The sequence below is a fragment of the Myotis daubentonii genome, chromosome 2 (assembly GCF_963259705.1).
Source record: "Myotis daubentonii chromosome 2, mMyoDau2.1, whole genome shotgun sequence".
NCBI lineage: Eukaryota > Metazoa > Chordata > Mammalia > Chiroptera > Vespertilionidae > Myotis > Myotis daubentonii.
In genome coordinates, this window is record NC_081841.1 from 90477592 (window position 1) to 90502107 (window position 24516).

The window sequence follows — 24516 nt, forward strand, 5'->3', positions numbered from 1 at the left end:
TCCGCAGTCAGGTTCAGTCCAGGATCCCCTGCCATGCTCTCTCGCCAGGCTCCGCCTCCAGGCTCCGAGGCCAGTCCCTGTCCAGGATCCTCCAGCATGCTCTCTCCAGCGAAGTTCTTTTGTCTCTAGAGAATGCTCTGTGTAGGTTTTGTGCCTAGGCTCTGTCTCTCTTGGTCCTGTCTTCCAAGCCCTGTGTTCTAAGTTCTGTCTTATAAGTTCTGTGTCTTGCTGTCTTGTTACATCTGTATTTATACCAGTTGATTTTAATCCTGTCAATTTCTATTCCAAAGGTTAGGGCATTTCTTATCTCCATTCCAGGGAGTAAAGATTATGTAGCTTAAGCATGATTGTTCATAGTTAAAGTGATTAGTTACCCACCTGGCACTTAGTTGAGGGGTTTTATTCCCTCCCTAACTTCAGGGGAAAATCCCTACCTGGGGATTCAACCTTTCTCGGAGAGGTGACCTTGGTTAAAACACAGCGCCAAGAAGGTGAGCAAACATATTAAGAACCGTATGCCATATATGCCAGGTCCCTTGAAACAGCAAGGATGGACCGGCTCCCGGCACCTTAAGTCTGACCTCACACCAGCATTAGGACACATGCTTCCTTACTCTACTTAACTCTTCTGCTAATTGGGTTTGTCCTCACCGTGACTGACTGCATTACTTACTTTGCCTTCTCCAGAATTTAGCAGTGTTCCAACCACACCAAATCAATGATAGGGGCAGGTCCCATCTTATTTTGGTAGCATTTTATCTTTGTCTGCTCACTGGTAAGTTATTGAGTTGAGACATGACACCAGCATTACCAGTGCTTGCCAATGTGACAATGGCTCATGGGGCCCCAGAGAGTCTGAATCTTCCTGGTCTGGAGGATGTGTCTAGAGCCAGGTCAAAGAGGCATCAGTGTGGTTTTAGTTTGCATTTTCTAGGGAGATTGAGCACTATTTCATATGTTATTTGACATTTGAGTTTATTCTTTGATATTGCTATTTATGTCTTTTGTTCATTTCCATATTCTGGATATTAGTATTTTGTCTGTTTTACAGATATCATCTCCCAGAGTATGACTGTCATTTCACTCTATTTTTAAATAAACATCTTAATTTTAATGCATTTAAGTGTATTAATATTTTCCTTTATGTGTTTGAGAAATTCTTTTCAATGCTGATGTCATGAAGATATTATAAAGTTGTAAGCCTTTGTCTTTCAAACTTTATTCTTTAATCCATCTGAAATTGATTTTCTGTGTAGTATAAACTATAAATCCAATTTTAATTTTGTTTTCCATAGTCATAACCAGTTGTACCTGTACCATTTATTAAATAGTTTCTACTTTCTCCCATTGCTATGCATTTCCAGCTCTATCAGATTGGTTTTCACATAAACATATGTCATATGAGTAGGTGGAATATTAGAAATATTCTGTTATATTGGCCTATTTTTCTGTCTCTTGACAGTTATACATTATCTTAATCATTATAGCTTTGTAGTAAGACTTAATATCAGATTCTTGTTTTAGTCTGGCTTTGTTTGACCCTTTGCTCTTAATACAAATGTTAGAAATATTTTTAAAAATTCCCCAAAAATAAATCCTGTTGAGATTTTAATAGAAATTGGTATGAACTAAATCTTCAAATTATTGAATCCTCCAATTCATAAACATGATTTCTCTCTTCATTTATTTCAAGCCTCTTCAATCCCATTCAGTAAAGTCTTACACTTTACTACAAAAAGGGTCTTACACATCTTTGGTTAAACTTATTCCTAGATACATTTTGTTGTGTTTTCTGATTGTACCTGCTGTATCAAAACTTAATTACTCTTTTAATTTGGCCTTAAATCTAATGATCCTGTTAAAATTTATTTTATTTACAATTATAAATCAATATATAGATTTGTGTTTTCTTCGTATGCTGACATTTCCTTTGTGAATGAGGACGAAGTGTTAAAAATTAAATTTTATTTTCTGTCATTCTTTCTTTATCCATGGCTAGCTTTGGGACACCTCCCTTGCAATGTTATATAGAGGCAGTGATATCAAGCATTCTGATTTATTCCTGATTTTAAAAGTACGATTTTAATATGTCACTATTAAAATATCTTGTTTTGCTCTATGCATTTCCAGGTACTCATTATCAGGTTAAGATTGCTTTTTAAACCATGAATTGCTGCTGAATTTATTGATTTTTTTTTTAAGTATCTGTTGAGGTGATCATATTGCCTCTAATATCTTGATGTAGTGAATCATACTATTGATTTTCTAATGCTGAACCAACCCTGCATCCTTATAATCAACTCAATTTTGCCAAGATGAATGTTCTTTTCTATGTATTGCTAGGGTCCCTCAACCTGGCCTGTGCCCTCTTGTAATCTGGGACCTCTCAGGGGATGTTGGACTGCCAGTTTTGGCCTGATCCCCGCAGGTCAGGCCGAAGGACCCCACTGATGCACGAATCCGTGCACTGGGCCTCTAGTACATATACACACACACACACACACACACACACACACACACACATATATATCATTTTTGGTTAATCTCTTCCCACACTCCCCCTTCCCTCTGAGATTCGTCAGTCTGTTCCATGTTTCCATGCCTATGCATTGAGGGTCTGCCCCATGCAGGACAGTGCGTGTCATAGCTACTGGCTGAATGGTCGAATGGTTGAACAGTCAGGTGGCTGCTTAGGCATATATATATATATATATATATATATATATATATATATATGGTATCCTGTTGGGGTCCAACCCCAGCAGGTCCAGGGGTTCCCAAAGGTGTGGACGGAGTTGGTGAAGAAGAAATGACACGGAGATAGCGTTCAGTTGATCAGCAGCCTAGCCAGGTTCTGTAGCCAGGTTCTCCAGCCAGGATCTGTTTATTGTTTGTTTGTTTGTTTTTTGGTGGTTTTTTTTGTTTTGTTTTTTTAAAGACACATTTATTCAGTGTCATGATCAGACTATTACATTTAGCAATCAACAGCATGGGTGCAAAAAAAAAAAAATCTACATTAAAACCCTTGGTTGGAATGCTTTATACTTTCCACAGAACAGAAACTAAAATAACCTGTTATACAATTAGTCACAAATACAGTCCTCAAGTTTTTTTGCCCATACACATGAGTATTGTCTAACACATGTCTTCTTTGTAGCAGCTAGGCCCTGCCACCACTGTGCTTGGCTGAGTTCACAAATCCGTTGTAACCTGTAGCTTCCCTGTCACTTCTCTGGCTCTCCTCTCCTGCTAAGCTTTGTTTCCTGGCAGTAATTAAAGCCTTCTGCCACTGCCCTAGCTACTGCTGCTGCTGGATCCGCCATAGCCACCTTGGTTTCGTGGTTTGGCAAAGTATTGACCTCCACCACCATAAGGGCCAGAGCTTCTGCCTCCAGAGTTTCCTCCCCTCATAGGCCCCAAACCTGAAGATTGATTGTTGTAATTGCCAAAATCATTGTAGCTTCCACCACCTCCAAAATTGCTTCCATCATTACCAAATCCATTATAGCCATGCCCACTGCCACCATATCCACCGCCACCACAGCTGCCACCAAAGCCACCTCGACCACTGAAGTTTCCTCCATGACCAAAGTTGTCGTTTCCACCAAAACCACCTCCACGACCACCTCCGAAGTTTCCAGAACCACTTCGACCTCTTTGGCTGGACGAAGCACTAGCCATCTCTTGCTTAGGCAGAGCTTTCCTTACTTCACAGTTGTGGCCATTCACAGTATGGTATTTCTGAATGACAATCTTGTCTACGGAGTCATGGTCGTCAAAGGTTACAAAAGCAAAGCCTCTCTTTTTGCCACTGCCTCGGTCAGTCACGATTTCAATCACTTCTATTTTCCCATACTGTTCAAAATAATCTCTTAGGTGATGTTCTTCAGTGTCTTCTTTAATACCACCGACAAAAATCTTCTTCACAGTTAGGTGGGCGCCAGGTCTTTGAGAATCTTCTCTGGAGACAGCCCTCTTTGGTTCCACCACTCTTCCATCCACCTTGTGTGGCCTCGCGTTCATGGCTGCATCCACCTCCTCCACAGTGGCATAGGTGACGAACCCAAAGCCTCTGGAGCGCTTGGTGTTTGAATCCCTCATCACCACACAGTCCGTGAGTGTTCCCCATTGCTCAAAATGGCTCCTCAGGCTCTCATCGGTTGTTTCAAAGCTCAGACCTCCGATAAAGAGCTTCCGCAGCTGCTCCGGCTCCTTGGGAGACTCAGACTTAGACATGATGACTGCAACAGGGGAATTCCAACGATGCTTACTCCACGGCGTTCAGCAGAAAGGAGTGATCTCCAGGTTCTGTCTTTATTCTCCTGTTACATCTGTATTTATACCAGTTGATTTTAATCCTATCCATTCTATTCCAAAGGTCAGGTCACTTGTTCTGTTAAGCTACAAGGAAGTAACTGAAGGAGATTATCCTAAGTAAAGATTATGTAGCTTAAGCAGGATTGTTTGTAGTTTAAGGGATTAATTACCCGCCTGACAGTTAAGGAATTTTATTCCCTTTCTTAGTCCTATTAATCCCTAACTCCAGGGAAAAATCCCCACCTGGGGAAACAACCTTTCTCAGGGAGGTGGCCCTGGTTAGAACACATAGCACTAAGAAGGGGAGCAAACATATTAAGAACAGTGTGCCATATACACCAGGTCCCTTGAAAAAATATGCTGTGCAGATGTTTCTTCCCTGCAGCGACTGTGTCAAGCAGCAAGGATGGACCAGCTTCCGGCAAATTCCCCCTTTTTTATTTTTTAAATGATAGCACATGTAAATCAGCAGCCCCCACTCGGATTGGGTTGTTTAAGACTCGGAAGAAGACTGACAAGCAAGGATAGTGAGCATAGCAATAAACATAGTGGATGGAGTGCACACAGAGCCTTGTAGAAGGTTTCTGGCCTCTTCAGTCAAGGATTTCAGCTGTCCCCAAGTCGGTGGTTTGGTTGTCCTTGTTGTTCTGACTAGCGGGAAGCGTCAGTGGCGACGGGCTTCCCGAAGTGTCAGCACGTTGAATGGCTGGATCAAAGGGTCCATCAGGGCCGAGCTTGATGGTGGTGTCGGTGTCCAGGGAGGAGTCAGCTGTGCCCTCTGGGTTGGCCAATATGGATGATACCGGGGAGAAGGAGGATGAGGCGGAGATGGAGGGCGGACTAGATGGTCTGGAATTTACACAGGTGAATCTGCGTCCTGTGGAAATATACAAGCACATCCTCTCCCGCAGGTTAAAAGTACATCAGGTCCCTTCCAGGCTCCTGTAAGCAAGTCTCTCCATTTGACGAGGGCTTTAGGTTTAGTTAGATCAGGGTTCCAATGCCTGTACATCGGGGAATTTCCCTCAGAATCTACATTTAGTATATTAATTACAAATAGAGTATGTTGTAGAACATGATGAGGATAGGAATATTTAAACTCATTTTCTTGTAATTTTTTAATTTGTGTTTTTAAAGTTTGGTGAGCCCTTTCTACTATTGCTTGGCCTTGGGGATTGTAGGGTATTCCTGTAGTATGTGCGATGCCGAATGTAGAGCATAAGTTTTTAAAAGCTCTAGAGGTATAGGCAGGCCCATTGTCTGTTTTAAGTGCCCTTGGTATTCCTAGGTAGGAAAAGCATTGGAGTAGATGTTGACTTACATCTTTAAAGGCTTCTCCTGTACGTGCAGAAGCAAGGATAACATGAGAAAAGGTATCAGTACAAACATGCACATAGCAAAGTTTGCCAAAAGATGGGACATGAGTAATGTCCATCTGCCATAAGTCACAGGGTCTAAGTCCTCTTGGATTAACTCCAGTAGCAGGGCTAGGAAAATGAGTAGGACAATGGCTGCAGTCACACACAATACTTCAAGCAGCTTCTCTAGATATGCGATAATATAGACAGAGAGCAGAAGCATTTTGATGGTGAATGGCATGAGACCGCCGGGCTTCTTCTAGAGCTGTACAAACTACTGTGCGAGTTAGTAAATCCGCCTGATGGTTTCCTTCGCTTAGGGGTCCTGGTAGGCAGAAATGAGCTCTAATATGCCCAATATAGAAAGCGTTTTCTCTTTTGTGAACGTAAGTTTGTAGCTGAGTTAACAAAGAGAAATGGCTGTTCTTCCTTGTGGGAGAGAGGCGGTTTCAATATGAGGAAATAATTTAACTATATATTGAGAGTCAGTGTACAAGTTAAAGGGAACCTGTTGCAATTGTTCAAAAGCATAAATGACTGCAAAAGCTCTGTTGTCAGGGCTAACATCTCTAGGGTTTGCTGAACATGGGTTATTGAGTCAATGATTGTTACTGCCCTACCATTAGAGGAACCATCTGTGAATACTAAAGAGGCAGAAGGTGATAATCACTCTTTTGAACATTTAATAGGAAATACAAACGGATGTAGGGAGAGAAATTGCAATATAGGTGATCTTGGCAAATGATGTAAAATTTGTTCTGGGAAGTTACCTATAGCTATTTGCCACTCTTCTTCAAATTGTAATAGTGTGTCTAATTGCTCTCTTTTATAAGGTACTAGAGGCCCGGTGCACAAAAATTGGGGGGTTGGGGCACCACCCTCTGTCACACTCAAGGCAGGGTCGATGGGGAGGTTGCGGTGTGACCCCCTGTCATGCACAGAGCAGGGCCAATCCGGGGGTTGGGGCACTGCCCCCTGTCACACACAGAGCAGGGCCCATCAGGGGGGTTGGGGCTCCATACCCTGTCATGCACAGAGCAGGGTCCATCAGGGGGGTTGGGGCTCCGTACCCTGTCATGCACAGAGCAGGGCCCATCAGGGGGGTTGGGGCTCCGTACCCTGTCATACACAGAGCAGGGCCCATCAGAGGGTTGGGGAGCTCCCTCCTGTCACGCAGAGCAGGGCCCATCAGGGGGTTGAGGAGCTCCCCCCTGTCACAAACAGAGTAGGACCAATAGGGAAGTTGGGGCACTGTCCCCTGTCACGCACAGAGCAGGGTGGATCAGTGGGTTGGGGTGCCGCCCTCTATCACCCACAGAGCAGGGCCGATCAGGGGGTGGGGGCGCCGCCACTGTCACATTCAGGGCAGGTCGATGGGGAGGTTATGGCTCTACCCCGTCACACACAGAGCAGGGCCCGGGGGGGGCGGGAGGGTTGGGGTTCCGCACCCTGTCACACACAGAGCAGGGTCGATCAGGGTGTTTGGGCTCTGTCCCCTGTCATGCTGATCCCGTTGCCGGGAGGCCTCTTGGCTCCACTGATCCTGGTGCTGGGAGGCATATTACCCTTTTACTATATAGGATAGAGGCCTGGTGCATGGGTGGGTGCCAGCTCGTTTGCCCTGAAGGGTGTCCTGGATCAGGGTGGGGGTCCCCACTGGGGTGCCTGGCCAGCCTGGGTGAGGGGATGATGGCTGTTTGCAGCTGGTCACACCCCCTTCAGGGTGGGGGTCCCCACTGGGGTGCCTGGCCAGTCTGGGTGAGGGGCTGAGGGCTGTTTTCAGGCTGGGGGTGACTGAACTCCTAAACGCTCCTTTTTTCCTTTTTTTTTTTTTTATTCTGGGCCAGCTTTAGCTTGAGGCTTGGCTCCAGCTCTTAGGCCTCCGCTGCTGAAAGTAGGTTTCTGGCCTTTGCATACAATGTTGCAAATCTGCTGGCTGAAGTGCTGCAGTATTTGTTACAATGTTTGAAACTGCTGGCTCAGAGGCCTGCAGCGGCAGGCGGGGAACGTTGGTTTCCTCCGTCACTGAGGCAACCAAGCCTCATGTTAGTTTCAAGCTGCCTGGCTGCAGGCCGCCATCTTGGCTGACAGTTAATTTGCACATCTTGCTGATTAGCCAATGAAAAGGGTAGCGGTCGTACGCCAATTACCATGTTTCTCTTTTATTAGTGTAGATTATTGTCTCAGTAACTTCTCTTCCAAAGAGTTCAATACTGCGTCGTCTACCTTTGATAATGAGAGTGGCCACTAGGGAGAGATAGAATGTTACAATCTTCCTAGGAGTGACAGGTAAATGTATCCATTCTAATGGTCCTTCCTGCCATAAGCATCCTGTAGGAGTATATTTAGTGGCTAGAATAATTAAGGTTCAATATTTGGAATAATCTAGATACTGTAGTTGCTGTTTATTGATGGCCTGTTCTATTTTTGCTATAGCCTTTTCTCCTTCTATAGTTAATTGTCAGGGAGACTTAGGGTTAGAATCTCCCTTTAAAATGTCAAGTAGAGGTTTTAAGTCAAGAGTGGTTATTTTTAGATATGACCTGACCCAGTTGATATCACCTAATAGTTTCTGATAATCATTTAATGTGTTTAAATGTTCTTTTCTTAATTATAAAGGCTGATGGGTGATAGTAGAGGTATGTAATATTCTGCCTAAGTAGGAAAAAGAAGGTTCAGTCTGAATCTTTTCTGGGGCTATTTTTAGACCATGTTCTTCTAAAGCAAGGACGGTCTGTGTAAGAATTTCCTGTAAAGTAACCCGATCTTTATGAGCTAGTAAAATATCATCCATATAATGAATAAGATATAGATCTGAAAATTTCTTTCTAATAACTTGCAATGCCTGATCTACAAACTTTTGACATAATGTAGGACTATTTTTCATCCCTTGTGGGAGAACCTTCCATTGATATCTCTGATAAGGCTGTTTAAAGTTTTCTGATGGTATGCTGAATGCCAATCTTTGACAATCAGCCAGGTGAAGAGGTATAGTGAAAAAACAATCCTGTAAGTCAATAACAACAACACAATACTCCTGTGGAATTGCCACTGGGGAGGGCAATCCAGGTTGTAAGGAGCCCATATCTTCCATGGTGGCATTTATGGCTCTTAGATCTTGCAAAAGTCTCCACTTGACTGATTTCTTTCTTATTACAAATATGGGTGTGTTCCAGGGACTATTTGATGGCTCTATATGTCCCTCTGCTAATTGCTGATCAGTTAATTGTCGGGCTGCTGATATTTTCTCAGATGTTAAGGGCCATTGCTCAACCCATACTGGTTGTGATGATTTCCAGACTATGGGATCAGCAGTCCTAAAGGCAATGGCCCCGATTATAAATCCTGTCGAGGAGTGTGAGGAATTACTTTCTTTTCCTAATCCCTTTTCTGGATTAAATCCTGTGTCTAGCATCTGTGATGTTACTCTATCACTGGGGCTATATAATAGAACTCCCATTTGAGACAAGATATCTCTTCCCTATAATGTAAAGGGGATAGTCGTAATTACATAGGGACAGAATGTTGGGTTGATCTTAATCAGCCCCAGTTAAAATCTGAGAACTCTTTACATTAGATGCCTTGCCTAGTCCTACTAGGGAAGTGGAGGTGGTGTATGTGGGCCACGAAGAGGGCCAATCCTTCCCTGCTATGCAGGAAACATCTGCTCCTGTATCCAATAGACCAGGGGTCCTCAAACTTTTTAAACAGTGGCCAGTTCACTGTCCCTCAGACCGTTGGAGGGCTGGACTATAGTTTAAAAAAAAAACTATGAACAAATTCCTATGCACACTGCACATATCTTATTTTGAAGTAAAAAAACAAAACGGGAACAAATACAATATTTGTATTTGCATGTGGCCCGCGGGCCGTAGTTTGAGGACCCCCGCAATAGACCTTCAGTTGGTTTTCCCTGAATTTGTAAAATTTTTGTAGGTCTAGCAGCATGGATTTCTTGTATCCAAAATGCTGCATCACTAGATCCAAAGCCTCCTGCCCCTCTGGCTTCCTGGGTAACAGCTGTCCCTATTTTATGTATTGGTAACAGGAGTAATTGGGCAATTCTCTGGTTGGGCTGATCTGTATAGTTGTGGTGGTGGGGAAAGTAAAATCTGTATTTCTCCTGTGTAGTCTGCATCAACAACTCCTGGGATGACTAAGATCCCCTGTAACGAGGTGGAGCTCCGTCCTAATATTAAACCTACGGTTCCCTCAGGCAGTGGCCCTGACACTCCTGTAGGAAAGGCTGCTACCGGCGAGTCTGGGGTTAGTATTGCGTGTGTGGTTGAATGGAGATCCAATCCTGCACTGCCTGGGGTTGCCCTGAAGAGGTCACTGACTGAAATTTGCAGAGGGGTTGAGGGTTGATGCCCCTATTATTGCAGGGCCTGGGGCTGGCCCCCTCTCAAGTTTCCCAATTGAGGTGATGGGATAGAACCTCCTTGGGAGCAGTTTGTAGAATTTAAAGGCCGACCATTTTTATGGTATTTTGATCTACATTCTTTTGCCCAATGGAATCCTTTCTGACATCGGGGACAAACAGTTTTTGGAGGATTAATATTATTCCCTGCTGTATTTCTAGGCTGTTGAGGAGCTTGCCATCTGGCCTGAGTATTATTATTTTTATTTGGGCATTCTCTGCTAAAGTGCCCAGGTAAGCCACAAGGGTAGCAGTTCATATTTCTTTTATTACCTGTATTATTGCTGGCTTGTCCTATGCCCTGTACATAAAAGAGAATAAATAGGTCAGCTACACAACACTTACAGCCTTTATTGATAGGATGTAGCCATTGTGCCCAAATTCAGCCATCAATTACAACTTCATTTCCCATCCACAATTAATGAGAATATATTTTACTTCAAATGGGACATATAGGCAGAGTGCCAAAAGTTAAAGTATAACCTTAAAGTCTTGAATTCACACTTCAAATATCAAAAGAAGCAATTCCCAAAATCATGAAAACATGAAGTAACTACACATAAAAAAAAACACACATTTAAGTCATTTCACTTTTTCTTGTATATAGTGAAAACAGGAGTATTTATAACTTCAGACTTCAGAAAGCATACTTCATAAAGTCATTATTCATTTAAAATAGACAAATGTGAGACACCAAGATGGTGGCGTAGGGTGTAGACCTGTGCATGCTGCCTCCCACAACATCATTGAAACTACCAACTATAAGACAAACAACCACCATTCAGAACCATGGGGAAGTTGGCCCAGTGGAAGTTCTACAACTGGAAGGAAAGAAAGAAGTGCAGTGAGACTGAGCAGGAGCTACAGAGGAGCCAAAAACAGAGGTACAGAGTCGCGCACCAGGCGGGCTGCAACTGGATGTGCGGTTTTTTTCAATCGGAAGTGGTTATGAACTCTTGAGTTCACTGGGCTTGTCCGGATAGGCTCTCTGAGGCCCCAGACCCCACGGGGAGAGCCGGCACAGCCCTGCAGCGGTCAGAGAGTGAGGGAGGCTCTGGCATGCAGCTGCTCGCCAGCACTGGGGGACGGGAAGTCCCAATGTCCCGGAGAGGCGAGGGGCCGTGGAGACACCGCCATTGCTATTTGCTCCACCCTGGCGACTCCCTGAGACCCCACCCTACTCAATTTACAACCCCATCCAAGCTGTGCCAGAGGCACAAGAGGAAACACCTGCACTTTTACAAACTCTCGAATCCACTGAGCTGGTTTGGGGTGGGAACATGAGGCACCAGACCCTATAGGGAGAGGCGGCATGGCCTTGCAGCAGTCAGAAAGGGAGGGAGGCTCTGTTGCACAGCTGCTCTCCGGCACTAGGGGACGCAAAGTCCCGGAGTCCCAGAGAGGCGAGGAGCTGCGGAGACACCATTGCTATTTGCTCCGCCCTGGTGACTCCCTGAGACCCAGCCCTACTTAATTTACATCCCCATCCAAGCCTTGATAGTGGCACAAAAAGACCCACCTGCGCTTTTGAAGCATAACCAAACGAATTGCAGACTTCAACTCCTCGCACCCATAAGAGATACACTCAAGAAGCAGATCCAGGGGAACCAAGATGGCAGTGTAAGGTACAGACCTGTGCGTGATGCCTCCCACAACATCAAAACTACCAACAATGGGACAAACAGCTATCATTTGGAACCACCGGAAAGCTGGCCCAGTGGAAGCTCTACAACTGGAAGGAAAGAAAGAAGAGCATTGGACTAAGTAGGATGTGCAGAGGCGCCAAGAACAGAGCCCAACCCAGCAGGCTGCAGATTTCAACTCCTCGCATCCAAAAGAGACACACTCAAGAAGCAGAACCAGGTTCGGAGGAAGCTGGGGCTGGACCAGGCTGGGCTGGCGACATGAAACCGCTGTACCAGCAAATGCACAAGCACATCCACCAATTCCAGTCTCACATGAGACGCTGGGAGACAGCAGACAAGCAGTCTGTACACTTAGTAGAAAATGAAATCCAAGCAAGCATACCAGATATTCAGCCACCAAGAACGCCTGGAGATTTTGTCCAGCAAGGAGCCGCCCAACAAAAGACAGAATGCCAAACTTCGTGTTGCCCCAGTGAGGCCCGGACGGCCCCGAGAGGTCGGGACACCCCTCGTGAGGTTGACACTGCCCCGGTGAGGTCGGGACGGAACCAGTGAGGTCGGGACGGCCCCAGTGAGGTTGAAACGGCCCCGGTGAGGTCGGGACAGAACCGGTGAGGTCGGGACGGCCCCAGTGAGGCCAAAACGGCCCAGGTGAGGTCGGGATGGCCCCAGTGAGGCTGAAACGGCCCCAGTGAGATCAGCATAGCCCCCGTGAGGCTGAAACAGCCCTGGTGAGGTTGAAACTGCCCTGATGAGGTGGGGACGGCCCCGGTGAGGTTGAAACAGATAATAAAGACCAATATAAACTGATGAACAAAAATAGATGCAGAGGCAGAGCAGCATTGAACAGACTGTCAAACTACAGTGAGACGCCTGGGGAGGGTTGGGAGGGGGGGCTTAAGAGATCAACCGAAGGACTTATATGCATGCATATAAGAATAACCAATGGACCAAAACACTGGGGGATAGGGGAGGCCGGGGGAATGTCAAGGGGGGGGCGGGAAGGAGACATATGTAATACTCTTTGTAATACTTTAAGAAATAAAAATTATTTAAAAAAATAAAATAAAATAGACAAATGTTTACAGAGAACATTTAACTTAAATTTCATAGTTGCTTATAAAATAGTACTTGAAAGGTTGACCTATATAAGGAAACAAGAGTCCTGTCAAGAGAGATGGTAAACTATAAATATAAAATATACCACAATGTTAAAAATCTCACAGTACACTATAGGAAAATCAATAAAGATAACTTCATCTTTCTGGGGGGAAATGTATTTAGCATTACAAATTCAAATGTAAATTTTTTTAAAATATATTTTATTGATTTTTTACAGAGAGGAAGGGAGAGAGATAGGAACATCGATGAGAGAGAAACATCGATCAGCTGCCTCCTGCACATCTCCCACTGGGGATATGCCTGCAACCCAGGTACATGCCCTTGACCGGAATCGAACCTGGGACCCCTCAGTCTGCAGGCCTACGCTCTATCCACTGAGCAAAACCGGTTTTGGCCAAATGTAAATTTTATATATGAATTCAATAAGGAATACATTTAAACCGTGCATTGTCACATAATCACCATCTATTTTGTGTTAAACAATAAAAATGATATACTTTTTGAACATGTGTATATCAAAACCAAAAGGTTATTTTTTACTTTTTTCTTTTTTTAAAAAAATATATTTTAATGATTTTTTTACAGAGAGGAAGGGAGAGAGAGATAGAGAGTTAGAAACATCGATGGGAGAGAAACATTGATCAGCCGCCTCCTGCACATCTCCTACTGGGGATGTACCCGCAACCGAGGTACATGCCCTTGACCGGAATCGAACCTGGAACCTTTCAGTCCGCAGGCCGATGCTCTATCCACTGAGCCAAACCGGTTTCGGCTACTTTTTTCTTTTTGTTCTTTTCTTTTCTTTTTTTTTTTTTTAAATAGAGCCTTTTTATTGGTACCTGTAAGTTCAGGTAGAAGGTGTTCCCACAAGCACACAGGCTGAAGGCAAGCCCAGAGCCTGGGCTCCTTGGCACAGACACAGAGAAAAAAATGAATAAATTATAGTTACAATATTCAGGGACAATATAGAAATTAGGATGCAAAATTCATCATCAATAAATGGGCATAAGAGCCATAAGGCACCACCCCTTGTCTTGGCCAACTGGCCAAGGGTACAGGCAGGTGGGCCAGGCTGGAGTGCAGTGTCCAGAAAGCCCTGAGATTGTCGTCAAGGGCATGCGGTGGGCCCCGAGGCACTGAGGCAAGCCCCTTGCGCGCACTCGGCCTCCTGCTTCCCCGTCCTCCATTGGTGGACCCAGACTAACGGCTATGGCCCTTGGGGGAGGAGAGAGATGGGGCAGAGGACAGGAAGTAGAGGGGGCTGAGTGGGTCACAGTTGGTCAGCTCAGTCCCTCCTCTGCCCAGACATTGTCCGAGGCTAACCTCTGCCTGCTCAACCATCCAGAGCCAGGCAGCTGCCACAGTAGACATAGTTTTTGAATCCACATCTGGTCTACACCTAAGACCAGGCAGGGCAGGGCTGCAGGACTGTAAGGTACAAGGGACTCGTGGGGTCTGTGCCCCACCCTGACCCCAGCCAGGGATGAGAAGCCTAAGCTGCCTAGTCTCCAAATAAATTATGGAAATAAATTATTGTCTTCACAGTCCAGAGGATTCAGCCACCCAGGGGGCGCGGGCTCAGGATGGCAGAAGCCGGAAGAGGTAGGTGTTTCCAGCCCTGTCTCGCTGTCATTAGGCTAAGAAACATCATGCCCTCCTCTTCCTGGCATGCGCCATGGAAGTGGGAGAAACTGGGCACCAGGGGCTGGGTGGCTGACGGGGGGAAGCCCCCTCCCACTCTCCAGCACAGAAAGTTACAAAAATAAATAATAAATCAACCCAGAGGGTTGCATGGAAATTAGGAATGCCCACATGGGTGAGCCAGCCAATGGGAGACGGTTACCTACTACAGGCCCCAGAGAGCCCCCAAATTATGGCACAGCAGCAACAGGGCTTTCCGGGCGGGGAAAAGGCCCCCTAGTCCTCGCTCAGGCACGAGCTCCAGCAGTGATGCCAGGGCAGTGTCCTCAAACAACCGGCTGTTCCAGAAGGAAGCCAGCGTCCTCGGCAGCTGGCTCCGACAAGCCCATGATGGATTCCAAGAAGCAAACGCCGGTGTCCCCCGGCGGGGAAAAGGCAGGTAAGGGAAAGTGGGGTGCCTCAAGGTTGTCCAGGCTGTCAGACACCTTCCAAGAGGTGTAGTGGGGCCCCAGACTGTAGTCTGGCAGGGCCTGGAGCAGCTCAAAAGAGTCGCAGGAAGACCAGCTGAGGTCCACTGAGCTGCTCTGGCCGGCGTCCGTCCATGCTGGGCAGCACCTCGGTGCCAGGGAGGCTGCCTTCTCCCAACCCTTCAAGGCCACTGTTTAGGAAGCCGCTGGCATCCAGGTTGGCATTTTCATCCAGGATGCCTGATGTGAAGCTGGTATTGGCATAGCTGTGGGTCCAGCCAGCCAGGCCACCGGGGTCACCAGAACCAAAGATATCGGCGAGGTGGAAGCAGCTGAGGTTGTCGAGGTTCCCCACACCCCTTTCTTCGTCCTCCTCTCCACCCAGGTCTGAGTCACTGAATCTCAGGATCCGCTCGAGGCTGTCATCATCCATACCAGGCTGGAAGCCAGGGTCAGGCAGGGCTGGATGCGCAGGACTGTCAGGGGGCTCGCTAGTGCCCGATGCTGCGGAGGAATCAGACATGTCGCTGCTGCAGCTGTGGTCTCCCAGCTCACTGCTCACGGGGAGTTGGCCAGTGAGAAAGCGGGGGTCAGCACCTGCCCACCAGGGCTGGGTGGACTGCCCGGGGCAGGGGCCTCCAGCTCCCCAAGGCTCTCAGCCCCCTGCTCCAGCTGCAGGCGGGTGAGTGTGTGCAGCAAGTGGGTCTGAACCCGCGTCTGATTGAATTCCACACGGCCCTTGGGGTTCTCGCAGCCCTCCTTGCAGCAGCCACAGGGGAACGCTGTGTGGTCCATCTGGCACTTGATGCCCGCCAGGCTGCAGCTGCAGGTCTCAGGGTCACAGGCCCGATCGCAGCGACAGCCACAATCCTCCCGGGACTGGCGCAGAGCCTGCAGCTCCCGCTTCTCCTCTCGATCGATCTTCCCCACGCCTGCAGCCCGCAGCAGGGCCCGCCGCTTCCGGGCTGGGTAGGGATGGAGGGAGGTCATTTCCTCCAACCGGCCACTTGCCACGGCCTCTGCCAACTCCTCATCTACAGAGGCATCATCAATGGCATCCAGGGTCAGAGTCAGGCCGGCCTCCGCCTCAGGTACCCCAGCCTCTGTAAGCTTCGATCGAAGCACCTCCAGCTTCTCCTCCTTCAAGCGTAGGCGGAGCTTCTCTTGCCGTGCCCGGGCCTGCTCCTGTGCAAACTCGGCCAAGGAGAAGCGGCGGCAGGCACTGTGGCGAGGGGCCATGCCCAGAGTGCAGCCCCCGCGGCCGGGCACGCTGGTGAAGCCCTGGCACCGAGGGAAGTAGAAGACAGTGGTGCCATTGAAGGCTACACGGCCTGGACGCTTCCGGGGAGCCCGCTTCAGGATGGACAAGGGGGTAAAACTTTGGGGGCCACAGACGTTTCGGTCAGGCGGGGACATCTGATCCCAGGGGCTCTCCTCTTCCAAGTCCCAGGCTGGGGAGACTGAAGAGCTTGGGGAGCAGGAGCCAGAGTGGTGGCCCGAAGAGGACAAAGACGAAGACGAGCAGAGTGAGGAGTCATCCTCTTCCAACTGGTCAAACTTCCTTTTCAGCAGCCCAGCCATGGTGGGTACCGGGCACAGACAGCCTGCCAGCCGGGTGCGCTCCACGAACCCCGACGCGACCCACGTCCCGCGGGACGCCCTCCGCTCCGCGACCCCGCGTCCACTCGGCCCGCAGCCGTCGGCCCTGCCTCCCCGGGCTCTGCCTCGGCTACTTTTTTCTTTACTAGCAACTTTGGATGCATTTTTAGGTTTTGGTTCCCAGAGGGCATTTTTCACGAATCTTGAAGCTGCACCTTTGTCCAGCCTGGCAGCCTTCTTCTTATCAGTTATTTCCTTGACGCTGTTCATGTACACTCTGATTCTTTCCAATTCCTGCTTTACTGGGTGTTCCTTAGGATTAACTCCCTGAGTTGCCAAATAAGCCCAAAACATTGAATTTAATGTGTAAGCAGAAACTAAATCCACTTTTGCATGTTCAAGTGGGTCCAACTTCTGCAACAACTCATTTCTAGAAACAGACATCATGGTCTTCAGCATGTCATCTATAACACCAATGGAATTCTCAAATGCTGATAAATACTCATGGATTTCTGCTGGATGGTCTTCATTAATTTCTTCTTCTGCCATTATGACCTAAATGGTACCTGTATGGTCGGTGCGGACCCTCTTCCAAATTGCAGACTTCTGACTTCTTGTTTGGGCGCCAGATGTTGGGGTCCAACCCCAGCAGGTCCAGGGGTTTCCAACGGTGTGGATGGAGTTGGCAAAGAAGGAATGACACGGAGACAGTGTTCAGTTGATCAGCCTAGCCAGGTTCTAGCCAGGTTCTCCAGCCAGGTTCTGTCTTTATTCTCTTGTTACATCTGTATTTATACCAGTTGATTTTAATCCTATCCATTCTATTCCTAAGGTTAGGGCGTTTGTTATCTCCATTCCAAGGTCACTACTCTATTGTTCTGTTAAGCTACAAGGAAGTAACTGAAGGAGATTATCCTAAGTAAAGATTATGTAGCTTAAGCATGATTGTAGTTAAAGTGATTAATTACCCACCTGGCAATTAGTTAAGGGGTTTTATTCCCTTCCTTAGTCCTGTTAATCCCTAACTCCAGGGAAAAATCCCCACCTGGGGAAACAACCTTTCTCGGAGAGGTGACCTTGGTTAAAACACACAGTGCTAAGAAGGGGAGCAAACATATTAAGAACAGTATGCCATATACGCCAGGTCCCTTGAAACATATGCTGTGCAGATGTTTCTTCCCTGCAGTGACTGTCAAGCAGCAAGGATGGACTGGCTTCCGGCAGAATTCTGTTTGCCAATATTTTTTTTTAAGATTTTGGCATCTATGTTCATAAGAGAGAGGGCCTATGAATTGCATTTCTTATACTGAACCTGTCTGGTTTTGATATCACCATTATATCCAACTTCAGAAAATGAGTCAGGGAGTGATCTCTCCATTTTCCATTCCTTGAAAATGTGTTGGAACTCCCTGTAAAATTGTCTGGGCCTGGTGAGTTTCCTTGTATGCATGAGAAGATTTTAAAATACTAACTCATTTTGATTTGCATCTTTTGGATGATTAGTGACATTGAGCATTTTTTCATGTCTCTTGGACATCTGTATATCTATTTAGGTTCTTTGCCCATTTTTCAATTGGATTGTTTGTCTTCCTTTTGTTAACTTGTATGAGTTCCTTATATATTTTGGATATTAACCCTTTATCAGATGTATCATTGCAAAATATATTCTCTCATATAGGGGGCTCTCTTTATTTGTTGATGGTTTCTCTTGCTGTGCAGAAGCATTTTATTTTGATGTAGTCACATTTGTTTATTTTCTCCTTAGCTTCCTTTGCTTTAGGAGATGTATCTATAAACATATTGCTACGAGAGATGTCTGAGATTTTGCTGCCTATGGTTTAATCTAGGATTTTTATGGTTTCACGACTTACATTTAAATCTTTTATCCATTTTGAGTTTATTCTTGTATATGGTGTTAGTTGGTGGCCTAGTTTCATTGTTTTGCATTTATCTGTCCAGTTTTTCCAACACCGTATATTGAAGAGACGGTCTTGATTCCATTGTATGCTCTTGCCTCCTTTGTCAAATATTAATTAAGCATAATGGCTTTGGTCAATTTCTATGTTCTTTGTTTTGTTCCATTGATCTTGTACCAGTACCAGGCTGTTTTGATTACGGTGGCTTTGTAGTATAACTTGAAATCTGGTATTGTGATTCCTCCAACGTTGTTTTTCTTTCTCAAAATTGCTGCAGTTATTCAGGGTCTTATTTGATTCCATATAAATTTTTGGAGTATTGGTTCTAGCTCTGTGAAATATGCCATTGGTATTTTAATAGGGATTGAGTTGAATCTGTAGATTGCCTTAGGTAGTATGGACATTTTAATGATGTTGATTCTACCAGTCCATGAACACGGTATGTTCTTCTACTTGTTTGTATCTTCTATCTCTTTTTTCAACGTCCTGAAGTTTTCTGAGTACAGGTGTTTTGTTTCCTTGGTTAAGTTTATTCCTAAGTATTTAATTTTTTTGTTGCAATGGTAAATGGGATTGTTTATTTTCTCTTTCTGAGAATTCATTATTGGTGGTGAATTTGTGGATCATCTTTGTAGTTCTGGCAATTTTTATTTTATATGTTTAAAAATTGTACCATGAAGCCCATTTAACTTCAAATTTTTAAATCTTGATGAAATGGATCTTCTATTAATGTTTTTATCCTCATTCCAGTAATTTTTTAAAGTCTATTTTGTCTGATATGGGTATAGTCCTACCATCTTTATTTTGGTTAGTGTTTGATAAGTAGTATATCTTTTTACACCCCTTGACTGTTAGTCTTCCTCTTTTGTTTAATGCTTTGTACAGTGGTGTGCTGGCAAATGTTTAACAACCAGCTCTCTGGGGAGCTCCTGAGAGGCAGAGTCTGATTTGTAAAACTTACTGATTTCTGTTGTGTGAATACTTCTACCTGGTATTGCCCAATAAAATACAGGATGCACAGTTAAATTTAAATTGCAGATAAACAGGATAATTTTGAGTATAAGTATGTCCCAAATATTTCACACATTTAAAGGTATTTGCTGTTTACATGAAAGTCAAATATAACTGGTTTTCTTATATATTTACTTGCTAAATCTGGCAAACCTACCCTCATCAACATTATGTCATTGAATGCAAAGTTGCGAGATGTTCATACCACTTTTTTTAAAATAACTTTATTGAGATATAATTTATTTACCCTATAATTCACTCACTTAAATGTACCATTCAATAGTTTTAACATAGTCAAGATTTGTGCAACAACCACCATCACGACCAATTTTAAAATATTTTCACCACCCTAAAAAGACTCATTAATAGTCACTAACTTCCAGCCATGCCCTGCCTCAGTCCTAATAGGCAACCACTACTTTATTTTCTATCATTGTAGGTTTACGTCTTCTAGACATATCATACAAATGGCATCATACCATTTGTGGTTTTTTATGACTGTCTTCTTTCACTTAGAACATCTTTTCAAGGTCCATACATATATTGTAGTGTATATCAATATTTCATTTCTTTTTACTATTGAATAATAATCCATTGTACGGATAGATCACATTTATTAATCCATTTATCAGTTGATGGGCATTAGGTTGAATAATACTGCGATAACAATATAAGCTTCTACAAGCTGGTAGGAACCAGTGCAAGGCAGCTCCAGTACCCTGCTGGTTTTAGGTGTGTCTCTTTTAGATAATTCATGGCCTTATGTTATCATTGCCTACTATCTCTATTTCCTTTGGCCTATCAGCTACCCAAAGACAAGGAAACTGTTCACTATTGTACCTAGAGTTTCTAATTTAGTGCCTAATATTTTATTTTGAATTAATATTGTATGTATGCATTAAGTATGCACAGTGGTTAAGAATGAGGAGTTTCTGAATCATTTAAATATCAGATATGCCACCTCTGTAAATACAGAAAAGCTAGCAAGTTACTTAACCTTTCTAAGACTTAGTTTCTTTACTTTTAGTATGGAAAGAATAATAATGTGTGTGTGTGTGTGTGTGTGTGTGAGAGAGAGAGAGAGAGAGAGAGAGAGAGAGCTTTAGCCTTCTCCCAGCCATAAGAAGGGGATAAGGAGACTTAGATGAGTATACATACAATTCTATTAAGGACAGAACCTAGACAATGTCACATTCTACTTCTGCTTATAGCCCATGGCCATATAGACCTTCTAGGGAGGCTGGGAAATAGTCTTTATCTGGGCAGATATTTGACCAACTAAAACCCTATTATTAGGGGAGAGGGGAAACTAGCTCTCTGACAGAGATAACAATCTCTCCATCTTTGGAGACAGTCTCATCAAAACTATCATTAGAGGAAACCAAGTCACCTCTCCACCCAACCAAAGGATGGGCATGTGACCCGAACTGGGCCACTCAGACTCTCTGAAACTGAAATATTGAGCGAAGTGATACAGAGACTTCAAATAGTTTAAGTTCATTCATCCTGCTACTCAGATGTCTGAGTTTTTCTAGTTCTTCAGTTTGCCTTTAGTCTACTGCCCCAGATCCAGATTTCCCTTGAACTTTGTAATATATTCTTTTTTTTTTTTAAGTTGTTCAGAATTGGATTGAGTGACTTGCAATCATAGAACTCTAACTGATCAAAGGTGAAGTCTGGATGCATGTCAAGGTGAGAAAGTATAAACTGGTTCTCCACCTCTGAGGATTTCTGCCTAAGCACATCTTCACTTTTGCATGACAGCTCTCAGCGTTAAGGTAACTATAGCATCAAAGATAGCAGCTTAAAACAGAAACAGAAAGAAGTGAAAATTCAACAGACTAGGCTAATGGTTGCACTTGCTCTGTGCCTACTTGAAGAGAATACTCATTACTCTAATGTTTGAAGCAACTCTGTGCTTTGTTAATATTCCACACATATTATCGCATTAAATCCTTATAGCAACACTAATAGGCATTTTTATTATTTTCATTTTCATATGGGAAAATGGAACTTATAAAGCTAAGTGTCTTGCCTAAGGTTATATAACTTAAAATAATTGTAGCCAGCATTCAAAACTAAGTTTAATTTCAGCATTTGAACTCATCACCATTATGCTATACCACCTTTCATAATAAAAATTAAAATATTTGCTAATTAAACAGCTTTTTAATTATATTTTTAATTGTTAACATTGTATTATGAAAATTTTACATGTGTAAAAATAGAAAGAATGGTATAATAAAGCCTCAGTTATCCATCATCTAGAATAGATTCAACAATTATTCTCATTTTATCACTCTTTTTTCATAAATTCTTTCTCCAAATTTACACTTCCTTTTTTTATCATGGAGATTTTATTTTTAAAAAACTTATATATTTATTTGTTATTATTTTGGCCAAGAGTATTTTAAAAAAACTCTCAGAAATCATATCTCCTTACCTATAAATACCTCAATGTGTTTCTCTAGTGCAGTGGTTCTCAACCTTGGCTGCACATTAGAATCACCTGGGAATCTTTTTAAAATCCTGATTTCTGGGCCTCATCCTCCGGAAATTCTGTTTCTTTGTTACTAATGTTGTGGCCTCACCCCATAACAAAGAAACAGAATTTCCAGAGGATGAGACCCAGAAATCAGGATTTTAAAAAGATTCCCAGGTGATTCTAATGTGCAGCCAAGGTTGAGAACCACTGCTCTAGTGCATGAGAGCTTAAAAGGAAAAAGATAATATTATACTCCCTGAACTAATAATTCCTTAATATGTTTGATATCTATCTAAGTTCAGCTTTCCCTGATTGTCTCAAAAATATCTTTTACTTTTTGTTCAAATAAAAATTAAAACATAATGCAAACATTACATATGTCAAATATTTTCTTAGTTTCTTTGAAGTTATGACGGTTCTCCCCTTTTTTCCTCTATGTCATGTGTTTGTTGAAGAAAAAAATAGGCCTTTGTCCTGGGGAATTTCTAACATTCTGTTTGGCTGACAGCATCCTCCTGGTGGCATTAATAGGTTTTCCATCTCCTGTCTTTCCTGTGAGCTGGTGGTTAGGTCAAGAGACTTGATTAGCCCTAGCTAGTTTGGCTCAGTGGATAGAGTGCTGGCCTGCAGACTGAAGGGTCCCAGGTTTGATTCCAGTCAAGGGGACATACTGGACTGTGGCCTCAATCTCCAGGAGAGGGCATGCAGGAGGCAGCAATCAATGTTTCTCTCTCATCATTGAAGTTTCTATCTCTCTATCTCCCTTCTTCTCTGAAATCAATAAAAAATATATTTAAAAGAGAGAATGAGAGAGACTTGATTAAATTCAGGTTTGAAAAAATAATTTTTTGGCAGAAATACTCCATAGATGGTAAAATACCTTACTTTTTAAATAAATTGTATAACTGATTTATCCAATGTGCTGAATTGGTGATTATAACTTTTTTAAAGAAAACTGCTTTTTCACCACTGCCTTCAAGCAAGCAGGCCTCCCTTCTCTGCTTCCAAAGACATTTCAAACCTTTGGGGTTACTCTCAGATGAGAAAAGAATCTCATTCCTAACTATGGAAAATTTCTGTACAGTCTAAATTAAATTTTAATTTCTCATCTATTTCAAATCTCCTTCCTCCTCTCTCTCCTATTTTAATTCCATTTGGCAGACAGTCTCCACCGTGTCCCTCTGGTCAATGGAAAGCATTGTACATTCTCGCTCAGACAAGTGGTGGAAGTGTAACTTGCAACCCTCTATCCTTGCCCAGCAACAAGGGACAGCTCCAGCTAACCTCTTGTCTGCAGATTTTCCTATACCCCTCAAACTCCAGGGACCCTTGTTGCGTTCTCCCCAAAATTGGATTGTCTTCCATGTCTATAGTAGCACAGGGCAGATGTACACATTCCTTCAGCCCAGGGAATGAAAATCCCGCATCCCTTTATGGCTAGTGCTCCCAATTCGAAGGGATTCTTTCATTGCCCCTCTTCCCATAGCCGCCATGTGAGGAGCAGTGGCTCATGCAGAACAGGGAAGAAATGCTACTGTGCTCTACCCTCTTGAGAAGTCCCCCTAAAAAGTATTGCCCAAATGAACCTCTGGCCCTCTCTCCTACACTGTTGAGAGTGATGGCTGGTGGACATGGATGTTATTTCATAGTAGAGTCTGTGCACTTGTTGAGGGCCCTTCTTTAAAATGTGGGGCTGCTTCTCACCCCTTGTCTATACCTCTGAGGCTGTATCTTCAATTCTTAGCAACAGGAAAATCCCAATCAACATCCATAATAGTCTCTTAGGTTTATCCTCGACTTCACTTCATAAGGTAATTCTGCTAAACATACAGAATTTCCTAGTTTGTTTTAAAATAAATGAATTAAAGGAACTTCCATTTAAATAGAACCCTCCAGGCCCAGCCAGTGTTGCTCAGTGGTTGAGCTTTGACCTATGAACCAAGAGGTCACAGTTTGATTCCCAGTCAGGGCTCATGCCGGGGTTGTGGGTTCAATCCCCAGCAGGAGGCATGCAGAAGGCAGCTGGTCAATGAGTCTCTCTCATCATTGATGCTTCTATCTCTCTCCCTCTCACTTCCTCTCTGAAATCAATAAAAATATATTTTTAAAAAATAGTACTTTCCAGGATACTTTTCATGTGTCAGTGGAATGTTGGTAAATATGCACAATGCTAACAAATTCTTGCCTCTATCCTTACTCACGCAGACCTGAGCAGTCTACTAAACACCAATAAGAACAAAGCAAGAAAAGGAAAACATTTCTAAGAATAGTAGAAGACAAAGAAGTCCACAGTGATAGAACCTGTAAATTAAATGCATTCAGTTTTGTTTAATGTGTCATACGTAGAACTACCTACTTGTTTGATCCTCATGTTATATTAGATACAACCTATAACTATTTTAATTGTCGTGTTATGGTCTGTGTCTATTTTGTAAATTAATGGGTTTAATTATAACTGCTGGGTGGAGAACTGCCTATTCCAGCCTTAACTAGAACTAGAATCAGGAAGTAAGAAGAAGGCTTCCTGACTCGCT

At 44.0% G+C, this 24516-nt stretch overlaps 3 protein-coding genes across 3 annotated transcripts; all 3 read right to left on the reverse strand.

Annotated features, from left to right (window-relative positions):
• Nucleotides 1-2913: 2913 nt before the first annotated feature.
• LOC132228014 (heterogeneous nuclear ribonucleoprotein A1-like) lies at nucleotides 2914-4371 on the reverse strand. Its single transcript, XM_059683777.1, has one exon. It carries the CDS (start codon nucleotides 4234-4236, stop codon nucleotides 3295-3297), a length of 942 nt encoding a protein of 313 aa, XP_059539760.1. The 5' UTR covers nucleotides 4237-4371; the 3' UTR covers nucleotides 2914-3294.
• A 9318-nt stretch (nucleotides 4372-13689) lies between these two features.
• LOC132228015 (cysteine/serine-rich nuclear protein 1-like) lies at nucleotides 13690-16690 on the reverse strand. Its single transcript, XM_059683778.1, is given in 4 exon segments — nucleotides 13690-14865; nucleotides 14867-15100; nucleotides 15102-15538; nucleotides 15541-16690. Coding segments are annotated over 4 exon segments (1839 nt in total). The 5' UTR covers nucleotides 16553-16690; the 3' UTR covers nucleotides 13690-14709.
• A 6-nt stretch (nucleotides 16691-16696) lies between these two features.
• On the reverse strand, nucleotides 16697-17127 carry LOC132226609 (nuclear nucleic acid-binding protein C1D-like; the record flags this gene model as incomplete). Its single annotated transcript, XM_059681173.1, has 1 exon — nucleotides 16697-17127. A coding segment is annotated over exon 1 (423 nt), but the record flags the coding sequence as incomplete, so codon positions are not given.
• Nucleotides 17128-24516: the final 7389 nt, after the last annotated feature.

Coding starts and splice junctions, on each gene's coding strand:
- LOC132228014 (XM_059683777.1), bottom strand. CDS start 4,236: ATGTCTAAGTCTGAGTCTCCCAAGGAGCCGGAGCAGCTGCGGAAGCTC.